The sequence below is a fragment of the Xiphias gladius genome, chromosome 19 (assembly GCF_016859285.1).
Source record: "Xiphias gladius isolate SHS-SW01 ecotype Sanya breed wild chromosome 19, ASM1685928v1, whole genome shotgun sequence".
NCBI lineage: Eukaryota > Metazoa > Chordata > Actinopteri > Istiophoriformes > Xiphiidae > Xiphias > Xiphias gladius.
In genome coordinates this window covers 19,544,838-19,571,875 of record NC_053418.1, presented here as the reverse complement: position 1 = coordinate 19,571,875, position 27,038 = coordinate 19,544,838, and the positions used below count along the sequence as shown (strand labels likewise).

At 43.1% G+C, this 27,038-nt stretch overlaps 3 protein-coding genes across 7 annotated transcripts; all 3 read right to left on the bottom strand.

Moving 5' to 3' along the window:
• Nucleotides 1-747: 747 nt before the first annotated feature.
• disp3 (dispatched RND transporter family member 3) lies at nt 748-12,887 on the bottom strand. Its single transcript, XM_040155922.1, has 22 exons — nt 12,840-12,887; nt 12,503-12,604; nt 7,465-8,476; nt 7,135-7,354; nt 6,852-6,988; nt 6,625-6,759; nt 5,832-5,992; nt 5,532-5,671; nt 5,325-5,416; nt 5,037-5,201; nt 4,489-4,650; nt 4,251-4,397; nt 4,025-4,161; nt 3,737-3,909; nt 3,506-3,633; nt 3,006-3,190; nt 2,776-2,902; nt 2,063-2,208; nt 1,814-1,973; nt 1,601-1,714; nt 1,298-1,470; nt 748-1,104 (listed from the first exon to the last, which is right to left on the bottom strand). Exons 3-22 carry the CDS (start codon nt 8,462-8,464, stop codon nt 748-750), a joined length of 4,059 nt encoding a protein of 1,352 aa, XP_040011856.1. The 5' UTR covers nt 8,465-8,476; nt 12,503-12,604; nt 12,840-12,887.
• Nucleotides 12,888-13,912: 1,025 nt separating this feature from the next.
• Nucleotides 13,913-21,589, bottom strand: si:dkey-32e23.4 (dynamin-1-like protein). Of its 5 annotated transcripts, none has more exons than XM_040155266.1 (18): nt 21,407-21,589; nt 20,684-20,810; nt 20,293-20,434; nt 19,970-20,008; nt 19,700-19,746; nt 19,529-19,600; nt 19,347-19,433; nt 19,020-19,182; nt 18,346-18,466; nt 17,865-18,203; nt 17,345-17,465; nt 16,967-17,122; nt 16,785-16,874; nt 16,580-16,678; nt 16,291-16,407; nt 16,093-16,202; nt 15,800-15,959; nt 13,913-15,677 (listed from the first exon to the last, which is right to left on the bottom strand). In XM_040155266.1, exons 2-18 carry the CDS (start codon nt 20,783-20,785, stop codon nt 15,621-15,623), a joined length of 2,022 nt encoding a protein of 673 aa, XP_040011200.1. In that variant the 5' UTR covers nt 20,786-20,810; nt 21,407-21,589; the 3' UTR covers nt 13,913-15,620. The 5 variants fall into 5 exon arrangements, with proteins under 5 accessions (XP_040011200.1, XP_040011201.1, XP_040011202.1 ...); XM_040155267.1 differs by lacking the exon at nt 21,407-21,589 and adding an exon at nt 21,225-21,395; XM_040155268.1 differs by lacking the exon at nt 21,407-21,589 and adding an exon at nt 21,237-21,395.
• Nucleotides 21,590-21,825: 236 nt separating this feature from the next.
• On the bottom strand, nt 21,826-25,659 carry ubl4a (ubiquitin like 4A). Its single transcript, XM_040155271.1, has 5 exons — nt 25,542-25,659; nt 25,410-25,470; nt 24,036-24,141; nt 23,675-23,904; nt 21,826-22,467 (listed from the first exon to the last, which is right to left on the bottom strand). Exons 2-5 carry the CDS (start codon nt 25,455-25,457, stop codon nt 22,360-22,362), a joined length of 492 nt encoding a protein of 163 aa, XP_040011205.1. The 5' UTR covers nt 25,458-25,470; nt 25,542-25,659; the 3' UTR covers nt 21,826-22,359.
• Between the last annotated feature and the right edge of the window lie 1,379 nt (nt 25,660-27,038).

The window sequence follows — 27,038 nt, the reverse complement described above, 5'->3', positions numbered from 1 at the left end:
TTGACATTTACATCACACATTACGCTTAACAAAACTGTGCACAGTATAAATTTGGCTTAGACAACTTTTAATCCAGCCACCACAGGACATCAACTTGTGTTACAAATGTGGCTGAGAAAATCACATCCAATGCACAATTAAGAAAACACCTAAGAAAGAAAAAGAAAAAAGAAAAAAAAAATTAACAAATGTGATGTTTCACAAGATGGCCATGAATCATGTGAACACTAATCTTCACGGACGTCAGAGCACAGTGCCCTACTGATGTTCACAAAAACGGGTCACAGAAAAGTCAGTGGCTTCTCACAACTCAATGCGTTTCACTGGTGAAAACTGTGACTCACCCAGTGTTTCCTCAGTTACGCAGTCATCTCCACCTCTAGGCTGAGGGCGATGCCAGATCAAAAAAAAAATCTCAAACTGAATCATCATGTCAACCCACTACTATGAGTCACATAGTCAGTTACACTATATTTTAGTAGAGATACCCAGCTGGTGAGTTTTTTTTCCCCCCGATACTTACAATCCACTGATCAATACAAGTGAAAAAAAAGTCTTTTGTGATGACAAGCTACTTCTAATTATGGAGTTGATTGTGACATCTTTGTGCTGTAAAGTACAAGATAATTTACTGATCTGATATTCCTCCTAAACATGGAGGAAAATACAGTTCTTAGAGTTTGTATAATTTTGCATGCAGAGGAACTTCTCTGCCTGACATCAGTGTGAGTTGACGGACCAATGTGTTTATGTGCTGATTGATTGCCAGGCTGAAACTCCCAGCTGTCCTCCAACCCAGCACAGAACTGCTCCCAAGGCTGCAGCCGCCATCACGGCCAGGCTGGCCTTCAGCACAGCGCTGGAGGGTCTGCTGAAGTGTGGGGGGGCCATGCACGCCAACGTGGCCACAGTCACAGTCAGGCTGAACAAAATGGAGACGGCGGTGTTAATGGCCACTATCTGGCCGAACTTGGCAAAAGGCACAATGACACAGAAAAAGAGAGGGACTGTGGAGATCACTGTGGTGACGGCGCTGGACACTATGGCAACGCCCACATGGTTCACTGCCTCCAGGGTCCGCCTCTGCCTCTCGGCTGAAGGTTGCTGCAAACAAGACAAGGATTAATGGGACGAGCCGCTCCTCTCTATTCATCAGCCTTCTGGGCAGTTCTCACCTTAATAAACCCAAATTTTAGTCATTAGCTTGTTTTAGCATGTGTGTAAACAGAAAACGTGTTGTGGTAGGTTTTCTAATCGCTCATAATTGCTGCTCTGAGCAAAATCTACACTCCCATACCGAGTTATGACCAGGCATAGAGGGCAACGTCTCCCCAGCCAGCAGGTATCCCTCCACCAGGTGCAGACAGTAATCCACTGAAGATCCCACGAGTATAGACAGAGAAATCGCCTCCACTGCTCCCATCTCCCAGCCCAGCCAATACATGATTGCCACCACCAGACAGATCACTCCTGTTGAAGGCCAAAGACTCATAGTTACACAGCTGATCCCAACACAGGCCTGAATATTCAATTTTAAAATCAAGTTTTGAGTGTCTAAACAAATCACTTCCAGACCAGAATATACAATTTAGCGTCTTACCTAGAATGGTTATGAGTACTGGCAGTAAAAGCAGAGGATGTGCAGTGAACACTGACACAGCTGCCACACATATGGCCAGAGACAGCAGCAGACTCCATAGGGCACTCTCCACGCCTACAAAGAGACCGCAGCGCACTGCTTTATCAGATTTTTACAAACGTGACAAACAAAAAAAACCCATCTCTTTTACAGGAAATGCCACCGTCCACTTGCCTATGATTTCCATGAAGATCTGCTTCCAGTGCTCACAGGTCTGGAAACCTCGTTGCAGAGCGGAAGACTGCGGGAGGCTGGTGAGTTGCTCCTGGATGAAGTTCTCCCACTGAAGGAAGTCGGAATAGGTCTGAAAGGAGGATTTCCCCTTGTATGTGGTCTTGGGAGAGGAAAGGTAGAGCATTAAGCTCTGAAACGTGCAGCTATTTGAGGCGTGAAGATAAAAAGCTGGAAGATGAAGGGACTTACAGACTCAAAGGCCATGGAAAGCCAGCGGACCTTGCCTCCGTGCATTCCCACCGCTCCATGGGAGAGCTGCCCCGGGAGCAGGTTGGGTTCAGGGAGAGAGTGACACTCAGGATGGAGCAGAGGCAGAATAGAAGACAGCTTGTTGCCTGAAGGGAACAGGAGTAAGATCGAGACTTTTAAGCACTTTTATCCTCTATGTATGAATTTTTTTTATTGGACTTTTATGCATTTATTTACTTTCTTTTTGTTCAGAATGGAATTTGCTGAGTGTTGTTGTCTCTTTTACCCATTTATTAGGCACTTTATATTATTACATAAATAAAGTTTTAGGGCTGCAACTACTGATTATTGTCATTATCAATTGATCTGCCATGATTTTATTTATATTGATTTATAACATATCACAAAATAGTGAAAAAATGGCCAACACAGTTTCCCAAATCCCAAAGTGATGTCTTCAGGTGTCATGTTTTGTCCAACCAAGAATCGAAAACTAAAAAATATTCAATTTACTATTCAAAACAATAATAAGATCGGCAGATATTCAAGTTTGAGAGGTTAGAACTTTTGCTTAATAAATGACTCAAGCAGTTATTCAATTACCAAAATAGTTGTTGATTCATTTTTTGTCCATCAATCAGCTACATGTTTCCAACTTTATATGGTTCATATTATTATTTTATACGATAGGAAAAATTGTGTGTGAGTGTTACCTGAAGGCAAGCACTGTGCTCCTCCTGGCTTCACAAGTTGTCTGTTTGCACTAACAGCTTTACAGATCTTGCAGAGATGCCCCATCTCCTGGAAAATATCAAAGTCTGGATCCAATATAATGCTGCCCTTTGGAGAAAATTAAGCAACATGTCAACACCTTTTATAAAATCTGTGTCTGCATTATTTCTGTTGATTGTTAAGATACATAAATGACACGTCCGTCCCTCACCATATCTCCAATAACATGGTTGTCCTTGTGTTCTGTTCGGTTGACTCCCAGGATCCCAAACACAACAAAAACCATGGCCCCGGTGTCGACCAGAGGACGCACCGCTGGATGGCCACACACACCGCCACTGCATGGGTTGAAGCCAAACGTTTTGGATGGTTTTGTTTTGGCAGCAGTTGGGGGATCTTTCAAGATGGAACCAGAGAGAAACTTCTCAAGGGCGTTTTTTTATGCAGTGTAAAAATATCGGTACAACTGACGTACTGTGGAAAAATCCACCACTGGGTTGAGAGACTGCAACTTTAAAAAGATATATTTGGAAAGAAAGTGTGATATCGCCGCATTTTCTCCACTATTAAGACTCAACATGAGAATAAATTACATAAAAAAGACATTTCAGCAGTGTGACAGATGCAGTTCGAAAATAGTTTTCCTGAAGAACTAACAGGCTGTCTCTATTGTAATGATGCTTTCTGACACTGTGACACTTCCTCGCTCACCACTGGGAAGAGGAGTATAAAAGGCTCCCTGTGTGGGTCCATCAGGCCCAGAACCGATGCCACAGCCAGGCGGGTTGACACACACTCGGCTGGGATGAGGTCTCAGGCGGCGCTGTGCAAAGTACAGCCTTCTAAGAGGAGAGAGCAGAGCTGGAATGACAAACCCTCCACTGAAACAAGGTGACAGTCCATCTAAATTGCACTCTGATTTTTCTTCTTTTGTGCTTTCACCTGCTTTGCTGCTGCTGTGGAGATGCTGCCACATAAAAGGAAAACTCTGGGGACCAGCCATGACGGAGCTCACATGAGCCGGATGTGATCATCCAGCTGGGGTACGGGTGGTACACATGGGAAACACACACTGTCATTTTGGTGGTGTAATTGTTGTTGGGCTGATTATAAGCCTATTCAGATAAAACAAGATGAGTTATAAACAACTTTAGTGGCACAAGTCAGTGACAAAACTCTACAACAAATTATGGAAAAAAGTCATCAAGTTGCCTTTTTCTGCTCTCAAACCTGAAATGATGGCACTTCTTCATGCTCTGTGCTGCATAGTTTCCATGGGGAGGGAGTGCTGGTGTTAAGGGAGAAACGGTAAAGGGTTGTGGAGGCTCCAAGGTCCAGCTTTGATATGTACACTGTCAGCAAAGAGCCTGAGAACAATACAAAGTACAATATTTCAAAGTTGTGGAATAGGCTTTAAAAAAGGAGGAAGAGGATTTTTAAGTGCTGGATGTTTTACCTGTGTAGTTGGTGCATGAATTTGGTTTTACCGGGCTCTGAGGAGCAAAGGAGGTTGTCGAGCTCAGGGTCTGCTGATGTGTAGAGAACTTAAACGCTGATAAGGAAGTGTGAGCGTACAAAGAGTGGGGCTTCTCCATGAACACACCTTCAGGGCAAAACATGCATTTCAGATATTTGTTTTGGATCTCTAAGGTTAACAACTGCTGAGTAGTTTTTCATCAGTGCCACAGTCTCACCTGAGCACATGGGGCAGGAGATGCCTTGACCACTGAGGTTGCTCCTCAGAGCCATCAGAGTCTGGAGGTTTGTGTCCGGGCGGAAGAGTAGAGGGGCGTGAGTGGCCGGCCTCAGGAGACAGCAGCACCCAGCAGATAACAGCAGAATCAGGAGGAAGACACCTGGACCGGCAGGAAGACAGTGATAAACAATGGCAGAAAGGAGGGTCTGATGGAGTAGATAGAGCAGTTGAGGGACAGACCAGGAGCAAGGATCAATTACAGTCACTCCTGAGGGGGGGTTGAATACTTCATGAGAGGTGCCTACTCTTCCTCTGACACACTGAATCCCCTCCAGACGGACAGAGATTACAGCATTTCTTCAAAGGTTCTTGGGAAGCTTGAGTTTACTCTCATGTCTAAATCATACTTCAAGAGCTCAACAGACAATATCTGAGAAAACCAAATTACAGGATGTCACCTTGATCTTATTAAGGTTTCTTGGGTATAAATTGAGTTTAGCCGTGTCAGAATCCCAGTGAGTTCTTAGAGTTTAAATCAAATCTCACAAAGAACGGCCTTTCGTCGCTCCACAGCTGGCTCTGCCACTAAATGCTTCAGGGCCCACTGGAGATTTGTGCTCACCACACCCACATGCTGCTGTCCTGGAGGGGACAAAGGTGTCTCCACTGACAGGGACAGAATGGCTGCATCGCCGTCTGTGTCACAGGAGCCTGGTCGAGACAAAGAGAGGGGCTTTAGTGGTGCCTGGACAGCAGCGTTTTACAGCTTGGACTCGTTCTCTTTCCCATTCTCCCCCTGTCATTCAGTCAGTGCTAGTGAGATAATAATCTCACCTGGCTCCATCTCCACTGACAGAAGTGCTACATCATCATCCTCATCTGACAAAGGGCTGTGGCTCGCTGACAGGCACGAAAACAACTTCGAGCTTCAGAGGGAGGAAGGAGCGCGGGGAGAGAGACAGCTGAAGGGGTTACAACTCGCCCGTGGTGCCGTACAGCATGCATAAATAACACACAAAAGTTAAGAAAATAATGCCTCACCAATTCAACCAGACATGTTCATGGGGGTCTACACACTGAGTCCAGATACACAGGGCGGCTGGCATGAGGACTGATACCCAAAACCAGCAGCAGCTGACAATGAGGGCCATGAATAGGCCGAAGTCATGCACGGCTGGGATCTGAGTGTCAGTTAAATGAAGCATAGCATCAAAGACCTTGAAACATTCAATTTGTGCTTATCACCTGAAAAAGGCTGTCTGCTGAGAGAGGCACTTCTATTCATCCATAGCAGGGAAGTCATTTATATTTCCTGTACAGATCCTGTTCTTCTATGATTACCTGAGAGAAAGTGTTGGCGGCATAGGCAGCTGCAGTAGTGAAGGAGGTGAGGAAAGTAGCTCGGCCAGCTGTTTTAATTGTGTAGATCATTCGCTGCTGCGGCTGACGCAGATGAGAAGCCTGTCTGAAGGTGCTGATGAACACAAATACATCATCCACCCCTGAGAGACGACAAGGAAACAAAAGAGCTGTCTTATTACATGGTGTGGTTAATGTACTGTAAAAAGGTGTGGGGGGGGGTTTCTTGCAGAGAGTTAGATGAGAATCTTGATACCACTCATGTCTGTAGGGTAAATATGCAGCTACAGCCAGCAGCTGGTAGCTTTGTGTATATTAGCTTAGCTTCATGTGCTGGTCCTGTAACTTCTTGGAGTTTCCGCTTGTTGCCTAATATTGATGACAGGACTTCAGGAAGCTAGTGTTCCCACCACAAAGTAGTCCAAAACAAGTCTTATCATGAGAACCACAACATGTTGTTTTTACACATGTTTTCGTACAGATTCATCAAACTCGATATAACATGTTAATCAGTCAGCTTTTGATGTGCTGGTAGGCAGATTGTGTTACTGTTGCAAAGAGCCATGCTATCTGTTTCCCCCTTGTTTCCAGCCTTTATGCTAAGCTAAGCTGACCAGCTGCTGGCTCTAGCTTCAAATTTAACATACAGACATAAGAGTGGTATCAATCTTCCTAATTAAGTCTCTGCAAGAAAAACGAATAAGTGAATTTCACAAAATGTTCAACTATGCCTTTCATGAAAAAAAAAAAAACTGGTGTATGTCTTTGCCCTTACCGATACCAATAATAACAAAGGCTGCCACTCCATTGAGGATGCCCAGATATCTCACACCAAAGACAACATGGTACAAGAAAAGAGCCATCAAGCAGCTCAGTCCAATGCTGGCCAGCCCGAAGAAAGTCAGAAAGACTACAGAGACAAGGAAACAAAAAATGACTTTGACGTTTCAAAAACTGTGTGCATACTAATGCAAATGGAATAAGAAACCGGTCCTACTGTACCAGAGAAGGAGGTAAGGACATAGACGAGCACAGTAATGCAGGCTCCACTGATGACAGCCAGCATCATGTCATTGTGGAACGTATGCCTCACCTCATCGTCAAACAGCTCTGTTCCCCCATACAGCACCTTCACCTGGCTGGGACAAACAAAGCACACACATAATAACGTCAAATTCTGACTGTTTGTAACAGTGTCTAGTACATGTAAAGGATATGACTATAAAAGGAAGGAATGCTGATGTACTATAATAAATTGTCAATATTGCAGTAATATTTTCCTGACCTGGTGGATTGCTGGGCCAGGATGTCTGCATACTGAACCACAAAGTTTTTGAAGCGTGCTCTCTGCTCATCTGCTCGGTCCTGCAGGGAGTAGTACGATGGCAGAGGAGCTCCGAAGTGGATCTCACTGCGTAAGAGAGAGGAGGAGAGATGCTCAGGGGACAGACTCTCATCCACGTACCAGTAGAACTGTGGATGGGTGATGGCCAGACTCAGAGAACCTATAAAGCAATACATACAAGGCAAATCAGCATAGTTATGTGGACTCTTAAGGGTAGTTTGTAGTCCATGAAAACTATCACTTTTCCCAACTTCCTCAGTGTGGACTCACCCTGAATATCAGCCAGGTCTGGGCCCATGCCATCATAGTATATCTTCCCTCCTCTCTCACTGGGATAGAGGTATGATAGGAGTGAGCTGGGTGGGGAGCAGTAGGACGGTCCCAGTGGCAGATCCCTCAGCAACTCCAGAGGCTTCCAGCAGAACTGATGAAACTGTGGATGCTGCATGAGCAGACGCTCCACGTGGTGGATTGTCTGCAGACGTTCTGGTGTGAAGATGTTGCGATCGCCCTCCCCTTGAGCTACAAACACCAGCTCTATCCTCCACAGAGCCTGGCTCTGCAAGTAATAATTGGGAGAGAACCTGCGCTTCCTAATGAGCAGCAAAGTGGAATTTCCGCCCCATGATCTCTCCTCTTCCTCCTCCTCTCTGTAATTCGAGCTCTTGTGCTTCCCCATTTCCTCCTGACCCAAATCAGGTACTGTACTTTTATCTCTGCTCACTGCAACTTGTCTTTTCTGACCATCTCCTGCTTGTAAAGGGTCGTTTTCAGGAGTGGGGGACCTCATGCCCTCATTATCTCTCCTGTTGAACACTCCCTGTCTGCCCAGCTTCTCCAGCAGAAGCTCCTGCAGGGCCTCGGACTCACTGTTCTCTAAGTCTCGCCTACGTCTGTCCCAGGACCCCAGCTGAGTCTTTACAGCAATGGTGAGGGCATCAAAGCGCTCGGCTGAGAAGTGACTGTGAACCTCGAAGGCACTGTAGGAGAGGTCTATGTCCAGAGGAGGGCAGTAGAGGTGCATGTAGGCAAACAGGGCACATGGTAGCAGGACAGCTACCCCTAAAACCACTCCACTGGCCCAGGGCTGTGTGTAAACCCACCCCACCACCCTCCACACTCCAGACACCCCAGCATCCCAGGACAAACAGCTCTGTCCTGCTGCGTGTGCTACACCATCCTCTTCCTCCTGCTCCTCATCCTCCTCCTCACCCTCCTCTTCCCCTCCCCAGCTGTTCTGAAACAGCAGTGGCTCATCCTCCAGGTCCATGCTGGCACCTGTCTGGGAAACAAAACACCCACTTGATCATCACTCACTTAAAGCGTGGCACCTCTCACTCCTCGGGCAGGTGAACATAAGAACAAAATAGATGTTTGTATTACCAGCAGCTGACATGAGCATCGGGTAAAATGAAGGACGAGGTAACTTCCAAAGTTTCACTCAGCGGGCAAGGATGTGAGCATTAAGGTTGTCCTCAAGCAGCTGTCGACGACCGGCTTCCGCTGGCAGCTCGTATGGAGAAAATTGAGGAGGGGAGACCTTTTGTTCTCAAGGATTTCTAGGAGAAAATGGCTTGCTGGGCCCTACTTTAAGATGCTGATCACAAGAGCTTGGGGGTGAGACAGGCTAAAAGCTGTGATTTCATTCTTCCCTCTGTCAGGATGTGCAAGCCATTATCACCCGGTGTGAGTCTGCTGGTGGCTTTCTACTTATCAGCAGTCAACATAGCTGTGTCGGCTCTGCAGCAAATTAAATCATCTCACTTGTCTAATTACTGACAAGAAAAGCGAGTGGGATATTAGACGGAGTTGTGGAATAAGAGTGGGTTTATCTCCTGTGATGGGCAACCACTGTCTAATAGTGTCAATAGATGCCACTTTTTTCCATTCCTCTACACACACAATACTGCTGACAGTTTGTATTCAAGTGGCAGTGAGCCCACTAACTGCAGCAGTTTATCTGTTCTCTTTAGAACCATGCTTTAAGGTCAGCCAGGTAAGACGGTGAATCTTGATTATGTGTAAAAGATAGCTGCTCAGCTCTGTAGCTGAAGTGAATATCAATCCTAAAAAAGAAGACTCTACATAGTATAGCATTTCATCAATATTTGTAAAAAGTATTAAGACTCCTGGTGTTAGAAAGCAGAAGACTCTTGAAAGAACAACCCTGAAGCTAAAAATGAACTGGAGGTTTGTTGATTTATGGGATTGTTGTTTTTGCTCTTAAACATGAATAAACTCCATTTCATGGTATGTTATAAAACAGAAAATGTACTTAAGTCTACTACAGAAAATCATCTCATGTGCGGTCACTGAGTCATTCTCCAGTTTGCTAATAATTGGGCAGCTCATGGATGTTTCATGGCCACATCGTTAACAGCCTTAGCTCAACAGTTTGTCACTTTCTGTGAGACCATTTTTTTTAGTTAATGTTCTCAAATGTCCACAGGACTTATTTTCCTTTTATGAAAGAGATAAAGCCTGCTGAGTTGAAAACCAGGAGCTCCACACTGTGTCTAATATTTTTAATGATAGGGAAGCGAGTTTTGGGGCCATTTTTAACCTGCAAAACACTTGGTTTTTATTAATTACCCTGTCATCTAAATCCACAGACAAGGACACCAGTGCACACTTTAATGGAAGAGCAGCTGACCAGCATCTGCCCACGCAGTGTGAATGTGAACTTTCTGCTCTTTTAGAGGACAAATTCATTAATGGTGTTGCGAAGTTTGGTTTTAAAGTGTGAAAACAGAGAAAGAAATATGCAGTCTCAACAAAATCATCTAATTATTTTCAGTCAGCTTCTGAATTACAGTGTTGTCTATTTCTAAAAATGACTAGGGAAATAATTTGTTCCAATTTGCAGGCTGTCATTTGAAGGCAGTATTGCGGGCTATCTTTATCCATTACGGGCTCATTTAAAATGAGCACTATTATGTTTTTTTAGGTGTGCTATAAAGCAAGTTGCCTTTCCTCTTAAAATGTATTTCTGTTCAAGCAATACGACCAATCTTTAAGAATCATATGAGATATAATTGTGCATTTACAGCAAATGAAACGGAAAACAGCTGCTAATTTTGGTAATTAGATTATTGTAATCCTGCTACATTTTATCTCAGCCTCTCCAGCTTGTTTTGATGATGGTACTCTCATCAAAAGAAGACGAGAGGAGGCACGCAGACAAGCACAGAAATATGACAAGAGAAAGAATTGGACAGGAGGAAAGAACAGCCTGGGGACTGACTGAAGACACGCACGCCACAGCCTTCACCCTTCAAACAAACGACCAGCACCTCAAACATCTGAAAAGAAGTGGTGCTGTTTAATATTCACAGCTTCATTTCTGTGTCTGTTTCAACATCAAAACAGGTGATAAGTGGTGCAGAAGTCTGACAGTTCAAGGAACTCATTAGAGACTGGTAGACATAGTGCTTATTAGACATTGAGGAAGAGTCTGTCAGGAGGTCTAGTTTGATAAGCACTGTGCTTTATGCTATCCCTCTATTCACCTGCTGTGTACTCTGCAACAGAAAGCACACAGGTACAGTGCAGGACAGATAACTACAGTGATGCATGGCCTAAGGGACACATCCTTTTCTCTTGTCCTGATGAGTCTGACGTTTCTTCTCCTCCAAGAACACTGAACCTCATGTACAATAATTATGAGCGTTGTACAGCTGCAGAGCACTGCGAGCGGTGCAGAGCCTGGTATAACTAATGTGTTTACAAGCTGCCAGAATTGTTCAACACTGCTATTTTTCTGCAAAGATTATGAGAACACGGTCGGTTTAAACCCTGTGCAGGTGTGGATTAAAAACAGAGTGCAATTTGGCATCCTGCTTTCTGAATTGAAATAAAAGCCCACTCCCATATGGCTCAATCTATATTAAAGCTATGTCATTCTTAATAGTGAGGCTGTGTTTTAATTGTCTGTAATGTAGTTTTAGACTCACAGCTGAAACAGAAAAATGCACTGAGAGGCCTGAAATGAATCATTAAAGCAACATTTATTTGATGTATGAAAATGAACCTGCTCTTGTATTATGGATGTTATTTGTAGCTTCTTTATTTTATTTTATTTTTTAAACAAGTGCAGTCCAAGAGGTGCTTATTGTGAATGCTGCAGCAATATTTGATTGAATGTGTTGTGCAGCAAAGTGCTGTGTTTGTGCTTCCTCGTGTGTCGTGTTCAGTGAGTGGTGAGCAAAAATGAGGGTGAACCGTAAACTCTGCTAGACCGGGTTTTCCTATATGTTTTGTTTTTTTTTCTGTAATAAAAAAGCGGATTAGCTGAGAGTCAGCGTTTTTACTCTCCACAATAACTATGGATGTGTCGGTAAGCTGAGGTGGGAGCTCTGAGCAATCCCAGCATGCTGTGAGCCTGAACCCTTCACCTGTCATCATCTCTCTCAAGCCCCCTTTCACTCTCCATCCCTCATTCCCTTGCCCTTTTCCGCCCTTCACTCTTGCTGCCTTTTCTCTTTTTCTCTGTCTTGTCCAGAAAGGTGAGAGATTTGTAACCTTCATTACTGACAGCAGCTAAAAATAACCCCTGCCCCCCTCCCCCTCCTCAGTTCATCTAGTCTCCATCTCATCCAATATGGATATCGCATGCTGCCTCCTGCCCCACACATATTCAGCCTAGTGTAAACTCAGCCAGCATTCCACCTCATTTAAAGGGGCATCGATTTCACCACTAGTGCTCTATGAATATATTCCTTATGCATGAGCGCTCAGCAGAATGTTTATAGTGGACGTGCCTCCTATTCTTTACGCTCTGTCAAGCTGGAGTCCAAGGTTCAAGTCCAGTTCTCGAGAGCCATTTGCCCCTTACAACAGTGTTAATTTTCCTATTGCCGATGAATTCCTGCTCACACTGAAGGACGAGCAAAGCTCTCTGTGTACGCTGTGTGAAGCATTCTGAGGATGTTCCATGCAATTTCTCTCACTCAGCTGAATAGAAATGGAATAAATGAGCCTCATACTATGCTGAAGGTAGTTTCTCTCTGACAGCATAATACATCATGTAAAAACAACAAATTCAAACAGAGAATGAAGCTTATTTTCGAAAACTTATCTGTTTCAGAGTTACTCTGATGAACAATGCTTGTGTTCCAAGCTGACTGCAAACAAATAGGATGAGATTTTATTGATTCAAAAACAATTTCTTGACTTTCTCTCTCATTTTCTTGGTAAGTGCACAGTGTACTGCCTTCAATAGTTAATATTTGTATCAATATATATAATCAGGCAAAAACAAAATAATCCTTATCAAAGCAAATGCCTGCAACACTGAGGAGAGACTTACCTGAGGCTGATAAGACAAGAATTACAGGTGGAGCGTTCAGGCCTACTTGGTCCACTTGTAATGTGCTGAACTTGTGCTCTGCAATTTCATCTCCACCGTGCTCTGGTGTGGGGGAAAAAATAATTCACTGCTTTATTGTCATACTTAATAACTCATCAGGAGAGAGACACCAAGGGACTCCTCACAAGAGAATGACACACAAAAATCCCCCCCCCCCAAGCCCCCAAACTCTACAGGAATCCTCTAATCTCAGCAGTTAATAATGTGTTGTTTTCCTCTCCTTTTATGCACCCTGGTCCTTTCTCTCTCTCTTGTGCTCCCTCCCCTCCTCTCTTACCCGGTTGTCCAGGCGACAGAGTCAGTGAGAGACATATCTTCGCAGAAGCTCCTCTCCCTCTCTCTCTCTCTCTCTCTCTCTCTCTCTCTCTCTCCCATGGCTTTGTTCAGCCTGCTCTGCTGACTGGCTCACCAGTGGAAGAGAGACGAGGAGGGGAGTACAGTCCGAAACCTCTTCCACTCCTTTGATGGAAGGCAAAAAAGCATAAAGCGATTTTGTAAATGAATTTAACCGTGTCTTAGACCTGTTCCACTTCAATTAAGCTGCTTTTATGAGACCACAATGATGCAGTTTGTCATGATACCGCAGTCGAGCCCCCTCCCATCCTGTCAGAGTTGGTATGGTCTAGTCTAGTCTCAGTTGGGGGGAGGTGGGGTGTGTTATAAGAGGTTGAACAGAATAACTAGCTATAGTGTGAGACAAAGTGCAGGCAATTTAAAATAATCACTGAAGTTATTAGCTTGTGGTTCATTTTCATTTTGGAGCACGATGCTCTTACACCAACTGCTCTCTGTTGTAGACGCAGTGTGACTGCTGTGTGTACAGCACCACTAAAAGTGGGCTTGATTTGACTTGTCATGTTTGCCTTGTTGTGCCACTAGTCCTTTCACCTGGACTATAGTGCTCACGCTCACTCTCATCTAACATGAATGACAAGCTCTCTATTCGTACTTATCACTACTCACGTCTCAGCCTCTGTTCGAGTTTAACTTAGATTGCCTAAAGCGGGAAGTAAAGGTAATAATCCATCATCTCAATGGGATAACTGTGAAGTGAAATTTCACTCTATGTATCCAGTGCAGTGTGGAGTCGAATATCTAGTAAACAAGATGTTTGGAGACTGGTGCTCATTTCACTGTAAGTACAGTAAGGTTTTTGTTGGCACCCTTCAGGACAATGTTTTTATCCCAGAATTATTCCAGTCACTTGAGAGCAATAAAGTGAAGCAGAGTGAGTCTAATCACATCTATTGCTGCAGCACTGTGGGAGATAAACAGATCTAATCAAAACTGGTATATTTTTATAACTGCATTTTGTCAATAACGCCCAAACAGACTCAGCACAGTGTCCTTTGTTAGGCTTTAATGAGTCCCCCCCAATCTGAACAGATTTCATTCGGTAAACATGTATCACAAATATTGGCAGGCAACATCTCATAGGCAGTTGACACATGATAACAATATACATTTATATAATACAAACTATACATGAACCATTCATTTCTACATCCACACATGCATACTGAGCATACAGATGCAAACTTACACAGGGTTTTCAGAAAGACAGACTGACTGGATATAGTGTTCGCTCCCTGATCACACAGAAAAAGTCATAGTTACCGTTTGATGGTACCGTTAAGGCAGATCTTCCCAAAAAAAAATGCCTAATTTTTAGGATAACTATTTGTTTTGTCTAAAGGAAAGGATTTACATGAATTGCTGCAGTACTTGGGGGAGGAATCTACCTGAACATCGACCTAATTTAGGAATAGCAGATGGAAAAACATGAAAACATATATAATTTTACACATCAAGCAACTTTTAACAATGAAATGATTACATACAGAGAAGCAAATGGCTCTGGCTAACTTCAGATGTATGTTCAGTGTTTGCAAATAAATGCATCATACATCATTCGTGGGTGCAGTTGGTCTGTATGTTTGGAGAGGTCAGTAATGTGGACAAAGCTTATCTCTCTATACCATTAAAAGTGGAAACCAGTGGATAATTACTTTGGGGAAGTGAAGAGAAGTTACAGAACATTTACGTCATGACATATACCCTTACAATGTTACCTCCTAAGAGACAGTTTTTTTAAAAACATTTCAATCATAAGAATATCACAGTATATACCCACCTCTATGTGGGAGTCAGCTAAAAACCTCACATAAACAGAGGGAAATGCATGTTGGGAATGTTTGGTCTCCTTATTTACGACTACACACAAAATCGGCAGGTTAGTGCAACAGCTAACAGTGTAAATGGGCTGATATGTAAATGTAACTCTGAAAAATAAACCGAATTTTGATTTGTACCACAAAGCTGGAAAAAAAAAAATCTGCATTCATCTTGTAATTTCTGCAAATGACAATGATGTGTCTTGCATTGCATTGACTGAGTTGGATTTCCACTTCATTTCTATCTCTGGTGAGTTCTCCAACAAAGGGGATTAAAGTTGGAATGCATCTAATCTAATATAGTTTTTAGCACCTGCTGAAAGGGTTCAGAGGAAGCACAGCTTTTGGAAAGTGTGAAATCTTACAGTGCAAGTTACATTTTGATCCAAAAACACCCCGGAGAACAACTTAAATAGTCCACATATAATTTACATTTTACATTTACAGCAAAAACCATACTACCAAACAAACATTTTGTCACAAAATGATGCAAAAAGATTTTGTTCGCGGCTGTGTCTTTCATATTTGCAATAACACTTTTGGCCTGAGTGTTTAATTAATTTCCGTCACTACACAAAATTCCCAGTGAAAAGTAACAGCCCCTGTGCACTCTTCTAGATCTAAATGTGCTATGGTCATTGGTCCATGAGACAACAGTGGTACTGCGACATATTTAGAAACACACACACACACACACACACACACACACACACACACACACACACACACACACACACACACACACACACACACACACACACACACACACACACACACACACACACACACACACACACACACACACTTTCTCTGCTGCAAACTCACATACACTCTCATGCTCTCAAAGCTGTCCTAAGACAGGGGAATTTGTTTGTGTCTTCTGGCTACCAGAGATGGGTCTCCCGGATCTCAGAGATGATGTTATTGGCCTTTTTAAGTGCCTGAGTAGGAAAAAAAGGAGATGATGTTATATTGTTGTCCTTAAATTAATAAATAAAAGAAAAATAGAATGTTTTTTATACTCAAAACTTATTCAGAGAAGAAAAGCATCAGCAAAGTTTACCTCAAGCATTTGAGCAACCTCAGTCCGCTGCTGTGCCGTGTCCTGTGACTCAATGAGCAGCTCCTGCAGCAGGGGCTGTTTGTAAAGCTGACCCACCAGCTCGCTCTGTAGATGCTCTTTCACAAAGTTCACAAGGAAGTGCATCACTGTCTTGGGCACGCTGAGGACACACAGCCCCAAGACAAAGTTAGGAAATCAGCATCAATAACAACAACTGAGCTCAAGAGTAGAAATAGAAGGGGAAATGGGGAGAGAAGGTGCCCCCAGGAACTCTGGATTTGTTCCAGACGAACCTGTCTTGGATGCTTTTACGGACAATGAGGAAGTAGCACTTGATGAGGCGCTGGATGACCTCACAGTCTCTCTGCTCTCTCGCACTGAGCTTGCGGGATACAGGCATCGCCTGGCAGGGAGAGCCAAAGTAAAATCTTGACAGTCTGCAGAGAATTCACTACTAAGAGTGTTGTCCTACCGCTAATCCCACCACTCACTGTGTCGAGGAGGTTAATGGCGTGGCCTTTGCAGGGGCTTCCAAAACCCACAGGCGGGGCTTTCTCTTCCGCAACCTTCTCATTCTTCCAGCGCTTCCCTCCATCAAGGGCCTCTGCCTGACAACAAGAAACCCGAGGAAGAGGGTCAAAGCAATTTTGGCTATGAAAGGGACTGTAATGTTTGGATGTGAAACATTTCAGTTAAGGCTTACAGAACACGCCTTCTACTGTTTACCCTAGCAGAAGGAATGATAAATGTGAGTGCCTGCTGTAAAGGACAAACGACTACCTGCTGACTGTTGACAGATGCTGAGACCTGTGCTGCATCTGTGAAGTCTGGATGCTTTGTGTTGATGTAGGCGAGCTCTATTGCTACTAAATTGTGTACCTAAAGGAAAAAAACGCAGGAAAAAATGCCTGGCAGAGTTAAAAGGACTTGGCTGTTGGTTATTATAATTGGTATGAAAGATTATCTTAGCCAAGATGTGGATTACCATTTCATTAGTAATTGGCAAGCGTTTCCTCAGTAATCCAGTCACTACTTCCACAATGGAGTCATGCAGTTTGGGAAATCGCAGAAGCTCCTTGCAAACACAAAGACATACTTTCTTAATTAATGTAGCACTGTATTCTGAAGTCAATGATGTGTAAATTGAATAACTATCTCTCGGCTAACCTGCGTGCTAAAGGAGGAGCAGTGCTGGATAATTCTCTGCAGCTCTTCATGAACAAGCTCTACACAGCGCAGACTGGGCTCCTCCAGCCGCTTAATCTGCCGTTTCACCAGCAACTCAAAGGACACCTCAGGCACAAAAAGTGCTGGCCGCGGACCCTGCAGGGTAAATCATACACAGACAGACAGACAGACAGATAGACAGACACACACGCGCACGCACGCACACACACACACGCACGCACACACACACACACACACGCACACACACACACACACACACACCAGCTCTACTATTTACCTGCTATTCCTCCAAATGAAAGAACTTGACCAGAATTTGGATTAAATCAATTACACAAATAGAAATCAAGAGAAACTTACTGTAGCATTGCGGATGGCAGTGAGGATATCAAGCTCAGTCAGTCCCCCAAGAGGGTCGATTGATTGCAAAGTGCGGCCAAAGGTCTCATGGAATATGTAACAGATCCGAGCACCCCCGCAGCTGCAGAAGAGATGGGTTCAGCTGTGACACCAACGCTGTCTCTCAGTGCTGTGTGTCAGCAATGTTAATTAAGCCAAAATTAAATGCAGTCAACCCAAAAAAGGTCAATATTTTCTCCCTACATATTTACATGAATTATTCGCCTTGTGCTAAGAGAGCTGGGGAGATGAAGGTGCCAACAGAGGCATGCGGATACCAGTTTAGTTTACAATTACATTACCCCAAGGACATCAATCTCATGACATACATTGTGAACCAATGTAAGTAAAATGCTGGGTTGTGCAGCAAAAGTACTAAATTAGACGACAACCTGAGAAAATTAGACGCAATTCAATACAAAATAAAACAAGCATTTGCTATTAACTAAAGATCCTGCTACTATAGAGAAGTCAAATTTACAGCTCTGAGGTTTGGATGTGCCTGGCTGTTCCCTCGATGGTGTTGCAGTAATCGGTGGCAAACTTGGTGACAATCTGCAGCAGGGTGGCGCTGTGGTCTTCTACTGGCTGCCCATAGCTGTTGAGCCGTGCCTGGTACTGGGCACTCAGCACAGTCACTCGGGTTTTGAGGTCTGGCAGGCAGTCACGGATGTGGTGCATGAGAAGCCTGCTGAGAGTTTTGGCCAGATAGCGTGAGCCAGCACGGGAGGCAAGTGAGGGGTAGTGGCGCTGCAGGAAGGCCTGCTCATCCCTCTTTGAGTCCTCCAGGCTCTTCTGGGTATTGATGTCATGCTGGCTCCTAGGAGGAAGACCAGTTAGGGAGAGAGTGAGAATAGTCAGATGATCAGGAAAATGACGGCATTAAAAAGATAGTCCCTTACTTTACGATAAAAAACCTTTGATCACCAAACATAAGAGGTAGATTTACTATGGTTCCGAACCTGTTAACCACCCCAATAATCCCGAGCCTGACTGGGATGACTCGACCCAGAAGGACCTCGAGAGCATCAGTCCCTGCATCCATCAGGTCCAGCTTACTGACCACCAGCAGTGTTCGACGGCCTGATACACAAACAAACACAGCATGAGATCATTCCTTTTTTTAAGGATAGTAGACAGCCCCCCGTAGTTTAGCCATCCTTTATTTTGACAAAGCCAGTACGAAATCTTACAGTGGAACACAAGCGAGGAGAAACAGGAAAACAAGTCTCTGATGTGACAGGATTTGAAGCCAGTTGGGGAACATTTGGGCCCAGATACAGATATCCTAGCACACAATCACTGTGCACAATATGCATGAACAGGCCATACTGCCAACCTTCCAAACAATTACTACAGGCAGATTCTCATTGTTGATCAATCTATTCTTCAGAGTGCACCATGACAGCATCATTAATTTTCTTAGCAACCGTTAACTGTCAGGATGCTCTTAACACTAAAGACTGACGAGTCCAACAGCCTGAAATTACTTGAGTAGAAGGTGCTCTTCCTGCACATTTAATAATTTAAAATGCATTTCTACTTGAAACATGTTATGTAATGCACACCATTGAAGAGGAGAAAACATTAAAATTAAATCTGAGGAGAAGGAGAGCCTGTGTACAAAATGTCCTACCATCTGGATCAACCTCACGTGCCAATTTCAGTGCATCAGAGGTGGCCAAGTCAGAGTTGGCAGGGGAGACTGCGAGGATGAGGGAGTTTGGATTGGAGATGAAGGACAAGATCATCTCTTGCACTTGAGCCTCAATGTCCTCTGGCTGATCCCCAACAGGAACCTGAGGCAACAACAATAAGCAATCAACACGGCACAGATGCAGTGCTTCTGTGAATCTGTGATGATTAAAGATAAGTAATGCGATGAGCATTAATCATGATCTTGTGTCGCTATGTTTGCACACATGAAACAAAATCAACATCGTTGTTAAGTGGCTGAGTTTACCTTAGTGATTCCAGGTAAATCAACCAGAGTGAGATTAAGGATTTTGGGGGAGAAAATCTTCAAATATATAGGCTCAGGGCTGATTCCCTGGAGGGTGTGAAAAGTGGAATTAAATTCATGAATGCAGTGTAAAAAGCTAAATGAAAGGCATCACTAATTTTACACCAACGCCTCCTTCTCACCTTGTTGTCACCTGAACTGCGTTCAGTCTCTGCTTCAATTTCCCGACGGATTTCCTGAAAATCTGCGAAGATCTGTCAGAAAAGGTGAGAGGACAATGCATCAACTAAACAAAGCAAATAATACAGTACAAAGGCCGCAAGCACATCAACTGATTTCTTAGGTAAGTGTACCTGGTTCTTGCAGTGCAGGAATGTACCCCATTCTTCAGCTTTGACACCTGAACAAAGAAGACTGAGTGTAAGTAATTTCACAGTGATGCATCCAAAATAGAAAAAATAAAATGCCAATAAAATTAAGCTTTCAGGGGAAAAAATGTAAATTACAAAACTTACAAATGAATTTAAATCATGCTAGATGGATGAAAATCAGAGCAAACTAAATGTTTGAGAAACGACAAGGCTATACAAAGATAAGTCCATGTAGACCAAATATACAGAGACCTGGGTAGCTGTTTTGGGCATTTTGTTTTACCCGATTTCCTGAAAAAGTAGTGAAGAAGAGGAGGAAGAAAGAGTGCAGGTTAGCAAAGACAGACCAAGGTTCTACAAGGAGTAGCTAGCAGTTCAAAATGTGAGTGAAAGTGCCATGCCTATGTAATAATCACACATCATGCTCCATGCCTCGACAGAAATAATAAGCTTTTAATCTGCTGGTATTCTGGATATCTTAACTGCCATTTCTCAACTATGATTTGTTTAAAAGGATATTTAAAGCAACTTCACTCTGACAGAAAATAACAATACACAGATTCATATTGGATTACCATTCTCTATCTTCAGTCTCTCCTGCAGCGGGGCCACATTAACCAGCTGTAACACCAGGGGTCGTCTTGTGACTATTCCTGATCCCCGAGGCAAGAAATCCCGTCCAACCAGGCTCTCCAATACAGAGCTCTTTCCACTGCTCTGTTGTGGCACATGATGAGACCTATTCAGCAATGTTTCCAGCAGCACTGACACACTCAGTTTCTGTCAGTGTGTTGTGCATTAGACATTATAACAATACATTTTCAATATCCAGTCAAATCAAAAACTCTAACTCAAATCAGAGACCTTACAGTTTTACTAATGGCAGTGAAGGTCAGGAGCAGGTTACAGTTAAATGTTATGTTTATAGTGAAGCTTTTCATTGTTTTTTTTTTCCTCTTGGCTGACCTGAGATCCAACCACGACTATCTGAGGCAGCTGTATGATCTCTGCGCCCACTGTGAGAAAGACCTCCTGCAGCCGGTTGATGGTGGGGATCAGAGTTTCCATCCTTCCAATAAACTTGGCACACTTACTAAATTAGTACGACAGGACAAAAATGAATGGACAGAGGGAAAGGATAGCAAAATCAAACAGATGATGCTGAATGACACTAAAAGTAGAAAAACTTTTTTTTTTAAAGTAACGCTAGCTAACAAAATGGAATTCCCAAAAGCCCAATGAGAATGAAGTTGGCTGCAACCTACTCCAACGAAAACAGAACACTGTGTTGAATAACTGCGACTCCAGTTGACAAAAAAACAAAAAAAAACCTGAAGTTATTCCACTAGGAAGACAGTATTGTTTCTCCGAAGGGAAGAGTGGTCCTGATGAAAGGGGTGTAACGCCCAAGCATCAGTTAGACCACCACTGTGACTAATCCTCCCAGGTTGTACGCTAAAGTAGGATTTCAATTGGCTATCAGTTATCAGTCTCGACACTGACCTACCGTCAAAGTTACCTGGCAACAAATGATGTAGCAGCTCAGGCCGAAAGGCTCAGTAATATCAGATAATGATAGCTAGCTGAAGCTGAGCTAGCTGCTAAAGGCAGGAAGTGAGAGAGAAGTGCTGGCTTTGGGCTAACGCTATTTTAGCGGCTGGAACCACCGATGCTTCACTCTGACCTTACCAGTGGTCGACACAAAATATCCCTCCTTATCAAACGTGTCTGTCCTTCATACTTTGTAGGGGAAAAAAAGGCCAGCGTTAAAAACATTGCATTTTACGCAAACTGCGATCTTAAATTAGCAGCAAACGAGATAATCGTCAGTTTCCAACATAGGCGGTACCCGCATTACTCTAGATCATTTCGATTGGTCATAAAATATGAATCACGAGTGTTCCCTTCTCCTGATTGGTCGACATGTAAACGAGGCATCGTTTGGTCCTGCCTTGCGAAGTCTCTTGAAACCAACATCCCTTCTCATTTTTCTATCTAACCACTTCTACTTTTTATGATCTAAAATAAACGTAACCCCTTCCCAGTCAACCTTCATCACTTCATTTAAAATATCAGCACACAACACAAGAGGAAACATAAAACATCAGTCTTTTTTTCTGTGTTTTAATGTCTGTATATATATAAACATGATATTTACAAATCATACAATGACCATCAGTTAGTTATTGGATAAAACATGTTTTACCTTTGCACGGATGATTAACAGAAAACCTCATCCAACACAGACATTACTAATAAATACCCTCCAGTAGAAGTTAGTGTCCCCTGGAAGTTGTAGCAGCCAGAGATCATGTGAAACAAACAGCATAAATGGATTCCTTTGTATACAAATATTATGTGATCAGGTCTTGTGTCATGACTGCAACGTCACTGACTAGGACCAATTCAAAGTGGCAAAGTTTTCTTATCCAAGATTTGGTCGTGGATAAGAAAGCCCTATTGCTGAAACAGTCAGTGTTATCCGTGTTCACTCAGCCACTGATTAGGCACACACCAGGGGCTCTCTGCAAGAAAACTGACACTTTATTTTCCATGCCTCACACTCTAAACACTGTCTGCATCTAGGGCACTGAGCGCCTCTCGAAAGACAATCACAACAAGCAACTTCCAACTAGGCATTCTTAGTCCATGTATGAGGTGTCCATGCCCTCGCCGTCTGGGTGAAGGAGTCTTCCTGCTAAGCGCTCAATGTCATCAAGACTAAGTTGTCGAAGTGAACGTTCATAGTCCTTGAAGGAAAACAAAATAAAAATATTGAGAAACAGCAGGTAGAAAAAAATATTATCCATCTTCTGAATTTATTTTAACCATGTTATGTGTGTGGGGATATTGCTCTATTCTTAATGAAGCATGGAGGATAGGAAGGATGACCATCCGGAATGTCTAACTTTTTAGATTGTTTATTCTAGTTTGTTTAGTAATGCAGATCTGAAGCCAAACCAAGTAAAGTGACATATTGGCAGCTAAAAATTCCAACAAAAGTGAAGTATTTTAACAATTTGAGGTCAGGTAAACTGCAGACAGGACGGTCACATTAACCAACCCGTTGAGTCTGTGATGCGTCCTAATTTAGGAACTGGATCCCTCAGCCTGCGCCTCCTTCCAAAATGAGAAGGTTTAGTCTCATAGAGACCCAACTAATAGTGTATTAATGGGAGGCTCTAACTAACTTGGTAAGTCAAAGATTTCCCAGTTGATCACCAGAAGTTGCAATGAAACTGCCAAATTACAAATACAAGTGGTAAACAGTATGAGTTGTGAGGTTTTGTTTCAGTACGTGATAGGACAACTTTTAATGGGAGATATCCATATAACTTTAAATGGCCCATAAAAAGCACTTGCACATTGTACAATTTTATGTTGGCTGGCAGCTTTCTTTATTTACACCTTGCAGTGGGTTCTTCAAATTGTGTTCTTCTTCTGGCCCTGTCCAGTGATAGATCGACCCCTCAAATGAAATATCTGGTGAATGACATTATACTTGGATCAGACACTGAAATTAAATGGTTCTTGTTGGCCTGCTGTGATGTATTACAACTAAAAATGAGGGCTTGAGAGGATCCAGTCTCTAAATGTACGTGTAGTATTTATAGTAACAGAACAAGACGCAACAGATCATTTGTCAGCTGAAAAATATTGGCAAATGTAATTATTCTCAAATTTCCAATAAATATCAAATTATCTTGCCCTCACATCCACACGTTCATTAACCATTCATAAATAGGCCAAAGCCCTTTCAAGCTGCATTTGATGCATTGCTCATTAACATTTTCAGTTTCCAGCCTCCACTAATTGTTGAATATTCTACTGTTCAGCAACTGCACGTATCCACATCTCAAAACGGACGACCACAAAGTTAGCTTTGATCAGATTACAATGCCTAGGAGCAAAAATCAGATTACAATGCCTAGGAGCAAAGATGCTGCAATGAAATACCTTAATAAGCTGTTCATGGACTTTTGCTGCATCTGCTGGACTGAAGTGTCTAGCAAGTATAGTGGACACATTCTGCCACACTCCTCCATGTGTGCTGCTGCTGCTGCTGCTGCTGCTGCTGCTGCTGGCAGCAGCCATCCCTGAAGCTCCAGTCCTCTCCGCCACTGGACGGATAACCAGATTCAATTTAGCCTCTGGCCCAATGGAGTAATCACTCAGTCTGTGTTCATCTGAGGAAAGCAGTATAGTATGCGATCAGCAAAAAATTAAACATTTGATTCACGTAGAAAATAGATTGATGGATCAAGCAATTACAGTAATGTACAAAGGTTATGAATCACTAGACTGTAGGCAGATCTACCTGCAAGCGCTTTCCCTTTATAGAGCAACCGCTGCTGGTTTGCTGGAATGTTGAGACGTTCTGACACAAGTTCCTTCACTGTGGAGACTTTTTCATCTTCTGTCACCTGGAAGATCAACAACATGATGATGTAATCACACTACATGATCAAAATACAGCTGGCAAGCAGCTTCTCATTCAGTTTAGCTGAAGAGTAACCAACGATTAACGGGGCATTCACCCACCCACACACAAACAGTTGACAAATGCACCTCTACTTTGGTAAACTCTTCATATTCTTCGAATAAAAACAACCAGTGGCCTTCAGTGGTAGTATTTATCCCATAAGCACTGCAGACATACCTGATAACAGGCATGCTAACAGTTTGGGCAGGTACTTGTTTTTTTTTTTATCTTTCAGAGCAGAGCTAGGAGAACTATGGTATGATCTTAATCACTGACTCAGATTAAAAGAAGATTTTAAAATAATTTATCTTCCACTGAAGACAAAATTTAGTCTAGTCTTCCCCCTTTGATAAACATTATCACATGCTTTAGATTGCTTGTCACTGTCTGTGCTAGACATCAATAGTATTATTTTTTAAATAACTGCACACAAAAGACTAAAGCAGTAAGTACACTGATCATATTAAAAAGTAGTTCCTACACTCACATACTACGCTGATTATGTTCATACATCTCCTTTACTCAGGGAGCTGTGCGAGTTTCTATACATATGTGGCCAGTTATAGCACTCGTTGGTGCCTCATAAAGTAACGTTATCACTTAAAAATAGGAGAGGCACACACTGGGGCTTGGACTAGTCTACAGTGTGAAACTGAGGTCGCAGACTGTTGAGAGCAGAACAGATAATGCTAGTGACTTGTAAGGTAGTTAGTTATACTGCTGTGCCGGCCTAACCAAAACCTCATCCCCAGGATGCTGCTTCGTGGACTCGTTGGCCTGGTGTCTTCTCTCTTTCTCTTACAAGTACCACCATATAAGGACTGACAGAGCTCCCACTCAGCCTCTGTGTGTGAAAGTGGTAACGCATGTTAGAGGAGAGAGAGGACGAGAGAAAGTCTGATAACGTAGCAGTATCCTGCCTGGGCTGAGACTAGCAGGCTACCTACAGTAACGTCAATTCATACCTGGGCGACGATGTGTCTGTGCAAAAGCTCAATTCAAGCTACACTGGGCGGAAAGGTTTACATTCAATAATCATAATTTCGACTCACGCGGAATATGTGTGGTTGCTTCACTCAATCGAAGCTCGGCATGTGACATGACCACCGCTAACCAGCTAGGCTCCCTGTAAAGGCTAATGCTGCGATTTAAGCTAGCGTCAGGGAGTTAACCAATAGCAGTTAGCTGGCTCTGGGATTCTTAACTTACCTGTACACTGCATTCTTTTCCTTGAAGCGGTTTCACGGTAAGAATCATTTTCGATGACACCCTGAACAAAACACAATCAAACAACAAATATGTTTAAGGATTAAACGACAAACTCTACCCAAGTAACGTTACTTTGCTAGCTCAAGATAGCCGACTCCTGTCCTCTTGTCAACGGCCCATCTTCTTCTCCGGCAGCTGAGGCCAACCTGCTGCGGCTCTCAGGTGACACTACTGCCACCCACTGGCAGCATTGTGGTATGGCCACTGAGGGCTGATCTCTGTGGAGGATAATCTCACCCAAAAAAGAAAGACATGGCAAATTATTCTTCCCGTTGTACTACGAATAATCCTGCCATATAATTAAATATTAAAACTAGAAATTAAGATGAATCTATAAGTGATAAGGGGCAACGTTTAAAAACACAAGTGAAATCATTGCGACGTTATTAGCAATATTATCATTATTATCACAAATTTACAAAGTTGCATTTTGATTTTTCTTTGGTCTTAAACAGCCTATGGGCCTATAAACTTGACATAGGCCGTCTGTCTAGCCTACAATATGTATTTGTTGTATGTGTGTGTGTGTGTGTGTGTGTGTGTGTGTGTGTGTGTGTGTGTGTGTGTGTGTGTGTGTTGCTGAACAGAGATATGGGCCTATGGCTTAATTTTCCGTCTAAATATTTACAGTCATTATTAAGCAATCAGTCAGTTTGACAATAGCTTATAATCACAGCTAGTTACAAAACATTTCCATGTGAAAACACTGTCATTGTTGCCCCAACACAATTGAGTCATTATTTTTGCATTTCTATGCGTTTATATTAAACTTCCTGAGAAAGTCACACTTTAGGCTGCGGCCGTTAACCAGGATAGGCCCCTTTGCAGTCTGATCAATGCACACAGCCAGACTAAAATGATGATTAATGGAATGACGGAATAAAATGATTAATGTTCAGAGCTCAGAGTGCCGCACACCCAACCTAAATCCCCAGCTCTCGGAAATGCTCTGAGGACCCTCTGACCCAGTTGGGATCCAGTCCATGCATTTCTCATCACACCCTCCCGGACGGTCTCCACTGTCTCGGTCATGTGATTGCCTGCCGTGTGTGCCCAGCCCTGGCCAGCCCCGAGCGATAGCGGAGCATCTCTCACTAGGGTGGTGACAGAGGAGATCTGCACCTGTCGAATGGACTGTCTGCAGCCAAACCGGAGCGACCCTCCTCAGGACATGCGAGAGAGACTTCCACAACGCCCGACAATCTACATGTAGGTGATCTTTGTGTGTGCTGTGAAGTACAGTAAGGCATTCTCTTTTGCAGGACTAACAGACTGTTTGTAAACACAGATCTGTGTTTACAAACAGTCTGTTGGAAATATAAATCGCGTTTGTCAGATTTTAACAATTCATTCTGGTTTTGTAAAGGCTGTTATCGCTGCGTGTGGCTGCGGGCGCGCCTGCGACCCAAAATGAAAAAAAAAATCTAGATTTTATTTCTGTTGGGACTTAAAGTGCATGTGATTCAAAAATGAGTTGATAGGGCCTTTTTTTCAGAGGTGTTTTATCTCTTGCATTACCACAGCACTTCTACTTTTTTGTCCTTTATTTCCTCGTATATGCGTCAAGTG

What these genes read in the sequence shown, in the direction of transcription:
- disp3 (XM_040155922.1), bottom strand. Translation starts at nt 8,464, where the DNA reads ATGGACCTGGAGGATGAGCCACTGCTGTTTCAGAACAGCTGGGGAGGG. An exon ending in CTGGCCCAGCAATCCACCAG is followed by an intron (nt 6,989 to 7,134) that starts GTCAGGAAAATA and finishes TGTTTGTCCCAG; the next exon opens with CCAGGTGAAGGTGCTGTATG. An exon ending in GTCAGTGGAGATGGAGCCAG is followed by an intron (nt 5,202 to 5,324) that starts GTGAGATTATTA and finishes TGTCTCGACCAG; the next exon opens with GCTCCTGTGACACAGACGGC.
- si:dkey-32e23.4 (XM_040155266.1), bottom strand. Translation starts at nt 20,785, where the DNA reads ATGGAAACTCTGATCCCCACCATCAACCGGCTGCAGGAGGTCTTTCTC. An exon ending in TGCCAATTACTAATGAAATG is followed by an intron (nt 16,679 to 16,784) that starts GTAATCCACATC and finishes TTTTTCCTTTAG; the next exon opens with GTACACAATTTAGTAGCAAT. An exon ending in AGGTTGCTCAAATGCTTGAG is followed by an intron (nt 15,678 to 15,799) that starts GTAAACTTTGCT and finishes TTTCCTACTCAG; the next exon opens with GCACTTAAAAAGGCCAATAA.
- ubl4a (XM_040155271.1), bottom strand. Translation starts at nt 25,457, where the DNA reads ATGATTCTTACCGTGAAACCGCTTCAAGGAAAAGAATGCAGTGTACAG. An exon ending in GAAAAGAATGCAGTGTACAG is followed by an intron (nt 24,142 to 25,409) that starts GTAAGTTAAGAA and finishes TTGATCTTCCAG; the next exon opens with GTGACAGAAGATGAAAAAGT. An exon ending in TAAAGGGAAAGCGCTTGCAG is followed by an intron (nt 23,905 to 24,035) that starts GTAGATCTGCCT and finishes TGCTTTCCTCAG; the next exon opens with ATGAACACAGACTGAGTGAT.